The sequence below is a fragment of the Parasteatoda tepidariorum genome, chromosome X1, assembly GCF_043381705.1.
Source record: "Parasteatoda tepidariorum isolate YZ-2023 chromosome X1, CAS_Ptep_4.0, whole genome shotgun sequence".
Taxonomy (NCBI): Eukaryota; Metazoa; Arthropoda; class Arachnida; order Araneae; family Theridiidae; genus Parasteatoda; species Parasteatoda tepidariorum.
The window spans coordinates 75,605,719-75,618,803 of NC_092214.1; the positions used below are offsets into that span (position 1 = coordinate 75,605,719).

The following is a 13,085-nucleotide window of genomic DNA, read 5'->3' on the forward strand; positions in this document are numbered from 1 at the left end:
GGACATTTTTCAGTAAATATGGATACATGGAAAACAGAGGTTTTTGAAGGTTTTTTGACATTGAATAATTAAAACAGATGGTAGATGAATAAAAGTTAAGTAATAAAAAGGATTCTTCGATTACATTTTCATTTTTGCAATTTTACTTTTTTATTTATATTTTAAAACTTTTTATGGATCATTTACCATTACTAATTTATAGAGGCTCACTCTTATTGAGGAGTGGCACCTTTTTTGAAAAAGATGGTAAGGCTGAAAACTGAGACTTTCAATGCTCAAGTATGTAGAACTTTCATCAATCTGGAATTATATGATTCTCAAGCATTCTGGATAGTTGAGCTTCTAGTGTATGTAACAACAAAAAGATATGTCCTCCCATCTTAATTAGTATTGAGAGAATTGCTTAAAAGGTGTGTTTTTGTGTGAAATTTCTTAATATGATAAACATTTAGAAATCAAGAAGATCTCTTATTACATAAAATTTCATACATTAGATTAAACGCTGTTCAGATTGTTTCATAGTTTTTTCACCTGCAAAATGAACAGAGGATAATATTTCGAATGTAATGAATATTCAGCCCTTTTGCCGAATACACGGCCAAATAATCAGCTAAGTATTTTTCAACAAAGCTTTTCCTTTTTTTTGGAATTTGAATTTATTTGATAAAGAGTAATCTAAAATCGTATCTTTTACTATACATTATTAGAAATAGTTTTTACACATATATAAGCTCTAAAACTTGAAAATTTATGTTCTGAAAGGCATATAAAAGAACGAAATTTAAAGAATTTAAACTAGATTACTTTATACTTAACCATGAGTTTTGTACAACTGACTTAGTTTTAAAATTAAATTTAGGCAAATCAATTTCGCTGCTTTTTCAACATTTTCTCTTTTAAAAATTGAGAATATTTTTGTTTTGCTTTTTTGTTGTTTTGTTTTTGCTGTTTTCTGTTTTTACTATAGAGCAGTATTTTAGCAAAGCATTTCTAATAGACTTAATTCTTTCACTGTCACTTTTTCTGTACCGCAAAAGAGATAACCAATAACATAGAAAACTGTGATTTTCAACATTAAAATTATATTTTAAGAACAACAAATTTTTCTTCTATTACCTTTTTGCTTTTTTGTAAGCTTTTCTTTTATCAGCATTTTTATCATGACACTAGAAACTATATGTTAACTGTGTGGATCATTGAAAAGGTATCCTCAACGAAGAGTCATGATAACTTATAAGTATACTTAATTACCAACAAAAACACATATGTATTACAAAATAACACGCTTGCAATTAGGTAACAGAAGATTAGCAACAAACATAAATTAGTAAAGTCCTTTTATACTCTCTGGATTGTGAGGCAGTGGCGCTCGCTGTTCCTTAAAGAAAGATTGTCGTAATTGATGATGGAAAGTGACGTCGGCTCACAACACAATACTTTGAACTGGTCCTTGAACCTGCTTGGTCGAACGATAGTATGTCTTGGTCTCAAAGTTCTTGAAGTCTGTTCTGGTACTGGAACAGAAGACGACTCTAGTTTCGAGATTGTAGGCTCAACTACAGTACTCTGAGAATTCACACGAGTAGGTATTGAAGACAGTACTTCAATCTCAGGACTCTGTGACTCACCAGACAGGGATACTACACTAGGATCAGAAGAAATGATCATATGATCAGGAATATACTTTTGCATTTGATCTACATGATGTTTTACTATATCATCACCTGTTCTAACAGCTTGGTAAGAAACTGGACTCGTGGGTTTAATGACTGTTGCTGGAAACCATTTTGGACCTTGTTTATAGTTCTTCACAAAAACTGGATGGTCAACACTGAACGATCTTTGAAGAAAATCGCCATATTTTTTACACACATCTTGTTCCTGGCTCAACTTTCTCTCAACCGTCAGATCTGGATGGAGTCTATCTAACACAGTTCTCAGCTTCTTGCCCATCAGCAGTTCTGCAGGACTAGGACCTATTGTCATGGTAAGAGTGCAATGTTGTTGAAGAAGGAATTTCGCTAGATGTTTCTTCCAATTTCCTTTCACGATACATCTTAGTGAATCTTTCACGGTCTTGACTGTTCTTTCAGCTTGACCTTCTCAGGACGGACGTCTTGGAGCGATCATAACCTTTTAGATGAGATTCCTCTCCAAGAAAGTCTGGTATTCTCATGCTTGAAACTGGACTCTGTTATCGGAAACGATGACTTCAGGTATTCTATGGGTAGCAAAAATTTGTCGGAGGACTGTTGCAGAGGCGGATGCTGAAGTCATATGACACACTTCTATTCACTTTGACATGGCACCTACTACGAAAAGGAATGCGCTTATCTCTGGAATAGATTGGCAAAGTCTATATCAAGATTCTCAAGGATGCACCGGATCTCCCAAAGATGAACTGAAGTTTAAGGAGGTAATGATGTGTTTGTTGATATTCTTGGTATCTCTGAACATGCATTTCCATGTCATAGTTCATGCCTGGCCATAATACATATAAACGTGCGAGAGCTTTAATCCTTTCAATTCCAGGATGTCCCAGATGTAGAACTTGGAAAATACATGATTTTTCCAACACCGGAATTACTACTCTGTTACCCCTTAATAAACAATTTCAATGGGCAGAAAGTTTGTTACGTTTCGATAAAAAAGTCTGAAATGTTTCATCCGGTTTTTCATTTGGCTATCTTCTCAAAATCCAATTTAGAAGTCTCAACAAAGTTGGATTGCGCAAAGTTAATTATGAAACTACTGTTGTCGGAAGAGGAGGATCTTGTAAATCTTCGTTAAACAATACCTCGTACCTCAAATTTATCAGTTTCTTTTGGAAGTCTGCTTAAAGAATCAGCATTTTGAATTTTTTTTCTGGTCTATGAATTAAAGTATATTCACATGCATTATGTATAAAATACCATCTCAGCATAAGCAGACACAAAATTTCTTTAGTATGCTTTTTTTTAAAAATAAATTCTAAGCAGGGGCTGATGATCAGTTATAATAGCGAATTTATGCTTGTAAATAAAATGATGAAATTTTTTTATGCCAAAAACAATTGCCAACTTCTCTTTGTATATTTGCGCATAGTTTCTTTCTGTTGATGTGAGCGTACACAAAGAAAAAGTTATCGGTGCTCAACTACTATGATCAAGAAAATGACTTAAGACAGCTCCTACGCTAAATGAAGAGGCATTGCAGGCTAAGGTAATCAGTAATTTCTCATCAAATGGAACCAAAACTACTTCGGAACTTAACGATTCTTTTAAATATCTAAAATCTTCATATTGGACTTTAGACCATTTCTACACTGAATCCCCATCTAGAAATCCATGTAATACTTCAGCTTTAGTAGCCTTACCTTTTAGATAACAATTATAAAACTTCATCAAACAAAAAAACGACTGTAACTGGAACCTATTTTTAGGTACCAGAAAAGCATGAATCACTTTTACTTTACTTTTTGATGTAGGGATGCCCTTTGCATCGATACGGTAGCCCAAAAAATCTACTTTAGTTACCCTGATTAAACATTTGTCCTTATTTGCTTTAAAGATCTGCTTTTTGCAAATGCTCTAGTACTTGTTTCAAATGAGCGGCTAACTCTTTTTCAGAACTTTTTTTAGCAAGTACATCATCAAAATAAGGACATTTAAAATTTATGAAATAATCAAGTACTAGCGATTAGGTCACAGAAGATTAGCAACAAATATCAATTAGTAAAGTCCTTATACAATCTCTGAATCGCGAGGCAGCGCAGCTGTTACATAACTAAAGACTGTCGTCATTCATTTGTTAATGATGACGGAAAATGAAGTCAGTTAACATCACAACACTATATCTCTTTTAATGCATTATCGATACTGCTTTTCCGAAAAATATTATTTTTAGTATTAAAAGTTTGCTTTTAGAATTATGAGGATTTTTCTCCTATTTCTCTTTTTTTTCCAACTTTACAATTTCATTTTTTAGTAGTTATTAGTCAGTTTTTTATTTATCTTAATTATTTCTAATGGATAACTATAATAGTTTTTTCCCTTTGCCTCATACTAATAACATAGTTAAGCTTTGATTATTTTTAAATAATGACAAAACATATTTATAAATAAAATGTTGCTATTTAACGGTCAAATATTCTGTATTAGACGAACATTCGGTATTCGGCTAAATCACTATTCTTTACATCCCTAGATAATATACATAAAATATAAATGCAAATATCTTGCACTAAATGCAAATTATAACTTGCCCAAATAGCCCCTGGTTCTTTAACATAGACAGCTTAATTTACAATATGAAAAACCTCAGTCTTTCCTTTATGCTCAGTTCCTATGCATAAAATATATTAATTTAAAAAAAAATTAAGAATTTATTTTTTATTCTTTCAAACTCATGACAGAATTATTTAAAAAACATAATACTTCAACTAGAGTTCCAGAATAGCATTTCTGCCTCACTACAACTCTGTATAAAATTTGCTTTTAGACCTTTGCACAGATTAGATAAAATCATAATAAATGTAATAATGTACTATAATCTATAAAAATAATAAATTAGTGAGAAATCCTTAGTACTTAATAAATGATTATGGACTTCAAAGAATACATTATAAGAATTCAAGCTTTTTGTTATAAGCTATTTACATTGTCCCAAACGTTTTCACACATGTCCCAGAAAAGCTTATGTTTGGTTAATTAAAATTTATTTGTTTGAACGGTTTGAAATTTATTTGTTTGAATGGTAAAAAAGCCTGACAAAAATAAGAAGTTGAACCCAAAAGCTTGTAACAGTGAGTATTTATACTACCAGGCCAAGTTTCTACCATTTTTGTTTCAAAAAATCAATTACTTGGCATATAAATAAATTTTCTGAACCAGTTTCATTTATTTCATTTTGCATTAATTAATCACCTTAATACTCTGTCGAAGGTCACTGAAAGTAATATATCCCTTTTTATCTTTATCCAAAGTTTGAAATTTTTTTGTGTATGCAAATACTTCCTCTTTAGTTAAATTAGTAGGAGTTTCTCTTGCTTGACGGTTAACATCTTGTCCCATTTCAGTCTGAAGAAATTCTAGAGCTTTTTTGTGTTCTTCCTAAAATTGAAAATGATTATAGATATTAGCAAGACAATTTAATATTCCAGCAAAAAAGAATGCATACAGACATATAAATGTCAATACACATATAAATGACAAATATACAGATGACATACATATAAATGACAGAATACATGCATACATATAAATGACAAATTTTTTTATTTTTATTACTACAATAATCCTTAATGATAATTAAAAATGCATTGGAAGTTCATCAAGGCTAACATGAGTAAACAAAAGGGAAAAAAAACAAAAATAAATAAATAAAAAATAAAATTATTATATTAGTTTAAAAAATAAATGTTATAATAAATACATCAAAGCATTATCAGTAATATCATTCAGAATAAAAAATAATTTAGATAAATCTTACAGCTTTGTTCAAGAAGTTAATTGGTACTAAGTGAATTGTAAATATTTAAGTCGAAATATCAATATTCTTGTTTTCATTAATTATTGATCCGAGGATACCCCTTTTAAAAGATGAGGCACATCAACAAAATTCGTAAGGGTTAAAGAAAGCAAGCAATATTGTTCAAAAGGAAAGATAAAGTGTGTGTAACAAAATTAATTTGTATAACATTACTTAAAACTTCTATGATTTTGATTTTATAAGCTTAATTCTCCAGATTTAGCAAAACATAATAAAAATAGTATTATTTGATCCACTAAATGAACAGAGTTTTAAACAGTGTCAGTTTACTTTGTGTTATACCCGTATCAGCAGTATTCAAAGTCACAAACTTTGGCTATTGTCTCCTTGTTGAGCTCTCAGTACTGGGCACACTGGGTTGCCACAGTACAGTTGAAGTGCAATGAGTACACTTTAATAAATAGACGTTACGTCACCACTTTGATTTATTAACTTTTGTAAAGTAGAGGATATAAGTTGAATCTATTTTTGACAGTTTCATCTTGTTAACACAGGTTTAAAACTCAGAGAAGAAACCAGAGCTCTCAATTTGATAGCAGAAAAGTAATACTGGCATAAAACTATTATTGAAGTTTGAGTTAAGCTAAGTTTTATAGGTATGAATTAGGGTTTGAAAATGTGAAAATTTTTACATACCTTGCCAGGCATGATAGTCTATTAAGCCCAACAATCTTTTATGACTGTGTATTAATTAAAGTACATAAATGTACCTATTTCTAATCTATTAAAAAATCTAAATCAATACTTTTATTTTAAGCATAAATCAGAAATATTAAGTATTGCAGGGTGACTGACTGATTTCAAAATAAAAACTCTTGTAAAGAAAGGATGATAGACAAATGAAGCAAATGGTATGCCTATTGTAAATGCTGTAAAAGTTTTGGAACATAGTTACAAAAGTTGCTAAACAGATGGAATTATACGCTGTATAGAATTCTTGAAAATAAATTGGCATAAAACAGTAAACAAAGGGTGATATTCTAATACCTAAAACAAACATTCAATAAAATACATGGCCCAAACTTCTAATCCTGCAGGACTAATTTTTTTAAAAATATATTTTAACGTTAGAGATGTTCACAATGGTCAGTCATTGCTAATCAGTTATTGATAGCATGCACCACTATCTGTCCTTGTAACTAAATTCCTTAATTTCTGCACATATTTTTTACAGCTTTCACAATAAATATATCATTTGTTTCATTTCTCTATTACTCTTTATTTCTGTGATTTTTAATTTTGAAACTAGTCAGTCATTTGCTGGACGCCCTGTATCAACAAAGAGTTAGCAGGTAGATTAAATCTAATCAAAGAATGAAACTAATTTACAAATTCAGAAAAAAAAACAAAAAAGGTAAGTAACATTTAAAATAATAAATCAAAATAGAAAAGCGCTTAAAGCAGCTAAATCCAAATTTGTTTTTTTGTATTATCCAATTTATAAAGTCAGAAAAACAATTTGTGTTAGCAGGCAGTGTGTCCCCTGATGAAATGCTGTCCTGTTAACACACATATCTTAAAATTTTTATAATTTTTGTTTTCTGATAAAATTGTTTTTCTGACTTTATTAAAAAAAGTAGATAGAGTTACCTACATTTTACCCCTCCCAAATTGTACTGCCTCATATATTAAAAAACTTCTTTCATGAGATGACCCATGAAAAATAATTCAGTTGCAGTGGATATTTTATTTAAGTTTAAGTTCATTAGATCTAATATTCAGAACTGTAGCCTAAAAGATTGAAGGAAAAAGACAGTGCTGTAACAAACTAAACTAAAATAAAGAAAACAGTGCTTTCAAGCAAGATATTAAAGCAATGGCCTTTGAAATTTTCTATTTCATGTATCAACCAAGCAGTCTATGAAGTTTTAATTGTTTTTGTTTCTTCTCTCTCTAAAAATTATCATTAAGGGCTCTCATTATAGAACACCCTACATAAATAATTGGTTGTTTTATGAAATAAAACACTTTAAAGTAAAAAATTTGTTTTAAAGCAGTAGAGATACTTTTTAGTGTAGGTCAAACAAATTGGTCTTTTGAAGTAATGATAACAGAGTAGAATAAGTGACAGTTCTCTTTGTTTAAGTTTAACAAGACAATTTAAGTTTGTAATAAATTGCAAGTCAAAATTTTTGATGGTGAGTATGACAAGCCATAAAGAAAAGGCATATTATATGAAAGAAACAATTTAGAAAAGTGATCCAAGAAAACTGCAAAGTAATGCAAGACAATTGCAATATTTGGTTAGATTTATTTTCTTACGGTAAAGTAAAGATAACTTGATAACTTAAAATGAATTAAAAATTTAAGATATATTATAGTGAACGAATCATAACAATGTGTAAAATTCGAATAACCAAATAGCAAAATTGCTAAAATTATGAAAAAACGTTCAACAAGAAACATTTAAACAATAAAAAAATAAATACCTGTTGTTTGCTTCGACTCCATTTGAGTTCATCTGCCATTATTGAAATAATTGTTGGGAGAGCTTCTTTAGTTGCTTCAACATTTAGAAAAGACAAGCGTAGGCGTCTTGCAATGACATCAACTGCAGTTTGTGCATATTCTTGAACAGCATATCTTACCTTATATAAAAGAAAGCAACAAATTATAAACTATCTATATTACAACTCATTAAAAACTATGAATAGTATTATTGATGCACAATTTGCCTTACATTTGTGTCTAATAAAACTAGAATGAAAGAAAGTAATTATATTTCAATATAATTTTTTTCCAGTTTTCAAAATAGTCTAAAAAAATTTTTTTAAATTAAAAAAATAAAATAAAAAAACAAATCATTTATTAAACATTGAGAGAATTTATAATTTTTGTTTATATTTTGACCCTCTTACTGTTCAGCACGTAGAAAACCCTTCACATAGCAAATGAGTAGTTTAAACAGAAGCTATTCTCAGTAGTCCTAGTTACAAACAGGTAACTTTCAGGTAAAATTCATTTAAAAACAAGTTATAAGCAATACTCAGTATAAATCTAATTTGTTTAAGCCCTTTAAAATATTTCTAAGCAAAGTTTCAGACCACATTCAGTTCTTGCATTGAAACATTTAAATATTTATATTCATTAATAAAGTAGTGAAATTAATAATTAAACTGACTTAATTTAGAGAAAGTAAAACCATTTTTATATTATTTTAGTACAAAACTTATTTGACTAATTACATAATTAGGAAAGTGTGAAGAGATTGATATCATGACTGATGGATAAGGAGATTAAAGTGGTTAAGTCATAATGCTGAAGAGAGTTTGGAAAAATAATAATGAAGAATCTAAAGCTCAGAACAGGGATGAATTGAGGGCTATTTTGAGGTAAGCCCCAAAGAAAATTTATGCCAATGAGTAGTAATTAGATCAGTAGATATAATTAAAAAAACAGAATTCATAATTTTAGATTTAATTGATTGGCAATATAGAACACATAGGCATCGTCAGCTGTTTGACAAAATAAATATATATGTCAGAAATGTGTCATAAAATTTTGACTAAAAATAAAGGCAAGCACTTAAATCTAAATAAGTTTTTACATTGCATAACATTCTTTTTTTCTTTGAAAAACTTCTGCCATGTTAGTCATTCAGACTAACAAATTCATTATGATGTTAAACATATAAATTATCATGTGTTTATTAAATGTAATAAATATCCTACAGAATAATGAAATATGCATGATTAGGTGTATTTAAATAAAATAATTATTAAAGTAAAAATCAAGAAAAAAATAAGCACCTCAGCATCAATATATGGATACTCCTCATGAAGACGTTTTCCAATTATTGGCCATCTTTTTCCAGTCAAAGAAGCTAATTTAGCAACTGCAAAAGCTCTATCTCCATATGTATTAGTTAAGTGCTGAGCAACCTAAGTTAAAACATATGATGTTTAAAGAATGCAATTCAAGGTTCTTTTTAATTATTTACATGTTACATATAAAAAATGTTGAAAGTAAAAAATCTAGAATGAAAAAATGCAAAATTAAAGTCAGCATTAACCATTCTTATAAACATTTCCAGATAAACAGTGTTGTTTTATTGAAATTTAAGAAAAAAATAATAGAGAGTAAAATAAATTATGCTTTGTATTTAGCCACTTGAGTAGATAAGGGGTTGCAGCCAAATAAGGTTTCAAAATCAGCTCCTACCATTGATTGAAAAGTATTACAGGAGTCACAAAATGTCCCTTATTTAGAAATCACTATAAAAATACAAATTAAAATTTGAGATTTGACATCTAGAAGCATGGATACATACCCACAATACTGTCCTCTATTTATATGTCCAATTTAATTAACGTAAAAAATCACAATTTTCCCACAGACAAAATAATGGAGACACACACACCAAAATTCTTTAGTTTACTATATTTAGAGATTATAAATGTAGCATGCAACATGCAGAAACAAGTTATAATTGATAAATTTGTTTAAGGCCAGGTACATCATTTCACGTAAAGTTATATAAAATAACAAAAAAGAAAAAGTTAAAGAAATATTATAAATAATTTGAGAATTATTCTAGAAATTCTTGAGCTCCAAAAAAATTATATTCAAACCCTTCTTATATGGGTTGAAAACGCAATGTTTTTAAGTTATGATAACTACAAAAAATTCTGCTGGCATGGATAAATAGATCCTTAAGTTACTTTTCACCAAAAATATTTATAAATTTTGATGTTTAAAATCATTGGGTATATATTTTTCATTTGAATGCTTTTCAAAGATTAGAGAAGCAAAATAAATGAGCATCATTCTCGAATAGTACCAGCATTTTAACGATCTTAGTTATATCCGGTAGAAACACCATAGCCTGCCTCACAATTTCATTTTTCTGCACGCTTAGCACGAGAATTCCATTATCAATGCGAATACAATTAAAAATAAGTTTTTACAAAAATGCTCTAAAATAGCAGACCAATATCAATTTGATCAGAAAATGGTATATTTTTCACATTTTTAAATAATATTTTTTAATTAAAATATGGCAGAGTAAAACAAGTTTTTGATTGACGATGGACTGTACAAAAACAACAATGAATGAGCAAGAAAATTCAATTTACAACTTGAGAATAATTAAATGTTTGTGTTCTGGGGATACAGAAAAAAATGTGTTCTTGGTTAAAACAATTGCATTAATTAATTGCTGGTGATTTCCAACTTTTTGTGAAATTGTGTTAATTTCTTTATATTTATTTTCTAAATTTACTGAAGATTCTTTTAGAACATTAACTAATTGTATCTCAATTTTTTATAGTATAAGTTTGATTTTCTCCTACAACTATTAATTTTAAATTTTGCCTTACAGCTGCCTTATATTATTAGCTTATTTTTAAATTCTTTTACAAATAAGTTACATGCATACTATTCAGTTCACAGTAATAATTGTTTTGTCATTCCCTAAGCGAAGTGTTATTTTAAAAGATCAAATCAGCATTATATATGTGTGTATATGAAAAAAAGAAGATCGTGTCACTCAAATTATTTCAACTCCACACATGATTTTGGTAATTTGGGTAGCCACGCACAGAAGGCGCTTTACAAGATTCAACAGTTAAACAACAAAATTATTCAAGTTGACTTTTAGAGAAGTGCCAGGTCACATGAAAAAGCTACTGATATTTAATACCAGAGCATAACATGGTTTGTAATTTTGTAAATACAAGAAAGATAATTATTAAAATAAATTTAAAACTGAAAATGTAATAAAAATAAAATGTTAAATTAAAAGAAAAGGAGACTTCAAAAGGTTTATTACTTAAACACTAAATTATACCTCTATTTCCATTCCATAATCTTGCACAAGCCTAATATACAGATTTGGAGACCAGTTATCTGCTCCTTCTAATAAAAGCCCATCAGTTTGGCAATCAGTTTTGGGATTTAAATTGCAGTGTTTTACACCAGCATCAACTGCTTCTTTAGCCATTACTCTATATGTAGTCCATTTTCCCCCTAAAAGAGATTAAAAAATTTAAGTAAGTTTCAGGATATGATTGGTGGCAAACAAAAGGAAATATCTCATTTCAATTAGCTTAATAAAATGGAATAGAAATTTCTTTGCATTCAGAAACGGTTTTGCTTTTTCAAAAATTAAATGACTCTAAGAAAAAATTGTTTTATGTTTGACATATCTGATGCTAACGGTTAGTTTTCTATGAATCCATAAATTGATTATTTAATGTCAAAAGTGCTGTCTTTAGACATAGCCAAATCAAGGAATTACTAGAGGATCTTTGTTTCTGCAAATGGTGTCCTGAGGATGGAAAAAAAATTAAAAGAAATATGCTCTTCTATAATTTTTTCAGTGTGACTATTTTTTTAATAAAAATATTCTGATTTTATTTTTTAAATTAAAAGAAATCTATTTTTTAAATAAAATCATTTTGATGCAATATATAGTAATAATAGAATTTCCAAAAACCATTTACTACTTTAAAATTTGTTTACAAATAAATGATCGATTTTTTGAAGTGCAAAATGTAAAGATTTTTAATTTTGTCTTGGCTATATGGCAAAAAGCCAGTCCACAATGGTGTGACCCATGCAATTACGTTAAATCACAAGTAGGTGTTTGAGCGTTGAGATTTAAAACAAATTTCGTTTTAATATATTTTTTTTTAAAAAATTCAAGAAAAAGAAGTATAATTATAATCATAATTGTTCTGCTTTAACTTATTGAAAAAATATGCTTGATTTTTAAAAGATTAGGTACTCTACTGTTCCTTTCACACATGCATACTTTTCATGCATGATGATTGATATAACTTTGATGGATAAGTAAATTTAATTTACAGAGAGTTTTGAAGAGTAAGAAAAATATGCTTTTAGGGAAGAAACAAGATATGGTGAAATATGGACTTCACTTCTGCACAGGTGCACTTTACATGATAGTATTGAAAGATCTAGGTCATTTTGAACCAAGGGCAAGACTTACTCTTTGCACCCACTTTCTAAGTATATACACTACAATATAGCAAATGATGTAGTGAATGCATCATTTGTAATAAATGAAATAAAATGTCTAAAATCTATGTTTTTATAGTTGATAAAAAGAAAAGTTTTCTTTTTCATAGCAGGATGCATCACATTCAAAAGACAACTGTATAGTTTGGAAGATTTTTCAGAGTTGATAAAAGTGCATAAAGCGATAAATGTAAATTTTTTATTTAAGTTGAAAAAATTGATTTACTTTCTCCTTTTAATACTAATAGAAAAATACAGTTTTTCAAATTTTTGTTTTATTTTTTTCTTTTCAGTTATGGGTCTGTTAGTTTTTTTATGACTCCAAAAGCAGTTGGAATTTCCATTGACAGTACATAAATTCACAAAAGCAGGACATCATTTAATAGGTAATCTAACTCAACACTTAATGCAGTTTAGTTTCTCTGGTTTTGGTAGATGTTTTAAGCTTGACAATAAAAGGTCTTAAAGTTCATTTCAAAAGCCAAATTAAATAAAAAAGATGATTGAATAAGCAAAACTTTTTAGTACAACATGTATAATTGAAAACCATCGATATTCTATTTACTAAAAGTTTCTCT

At 28.8% G+C, this 13,085-nt stretch overlaps 2 protein-coding genes across 2 annotated transcripts in view; both read right to left on the reverse strand.

The window, feature by feature from the left end:
- Positions 1-1,338: 1,338 nt before the first annotated feature.
- LOC139426998 (uncharacterized) lies at positions 1,339-1,986 on the reverse strand. The gene has a single exon (XM_071187276.1). It carries the CDS (start codon positions 1,984-1,986, stop codon positions 1,339-1,341), a length of 648 nt encoding a protein of 215 aa, XP_071043377.1.
- A 2,918-nt stretch (positions 1,987-4,904) lies between these two features.
- Positions 4,905-13,085, reverse strand: part of LOC107456227 (glycerophosphate oxidase 1) — a gene marked incomplete at its 3' end in the record, with an annotated part of 36,593 nt that continues 28,412 nt past the window's right edge. Inside the window, 4 exon segments of the mRNA XM_071187749.1 lie at positions 4,905-5,090; positions 7,959-8,117; positions 9,279-9,410; positions 11,318-11,496. Of these exon segments, the coding sequence (XP_071043850.1) occupies positions 4,905-5,090; positions 7,959-8,117; positions 9,279-9,410; positions 11,318-11,496 (656 nt within the window).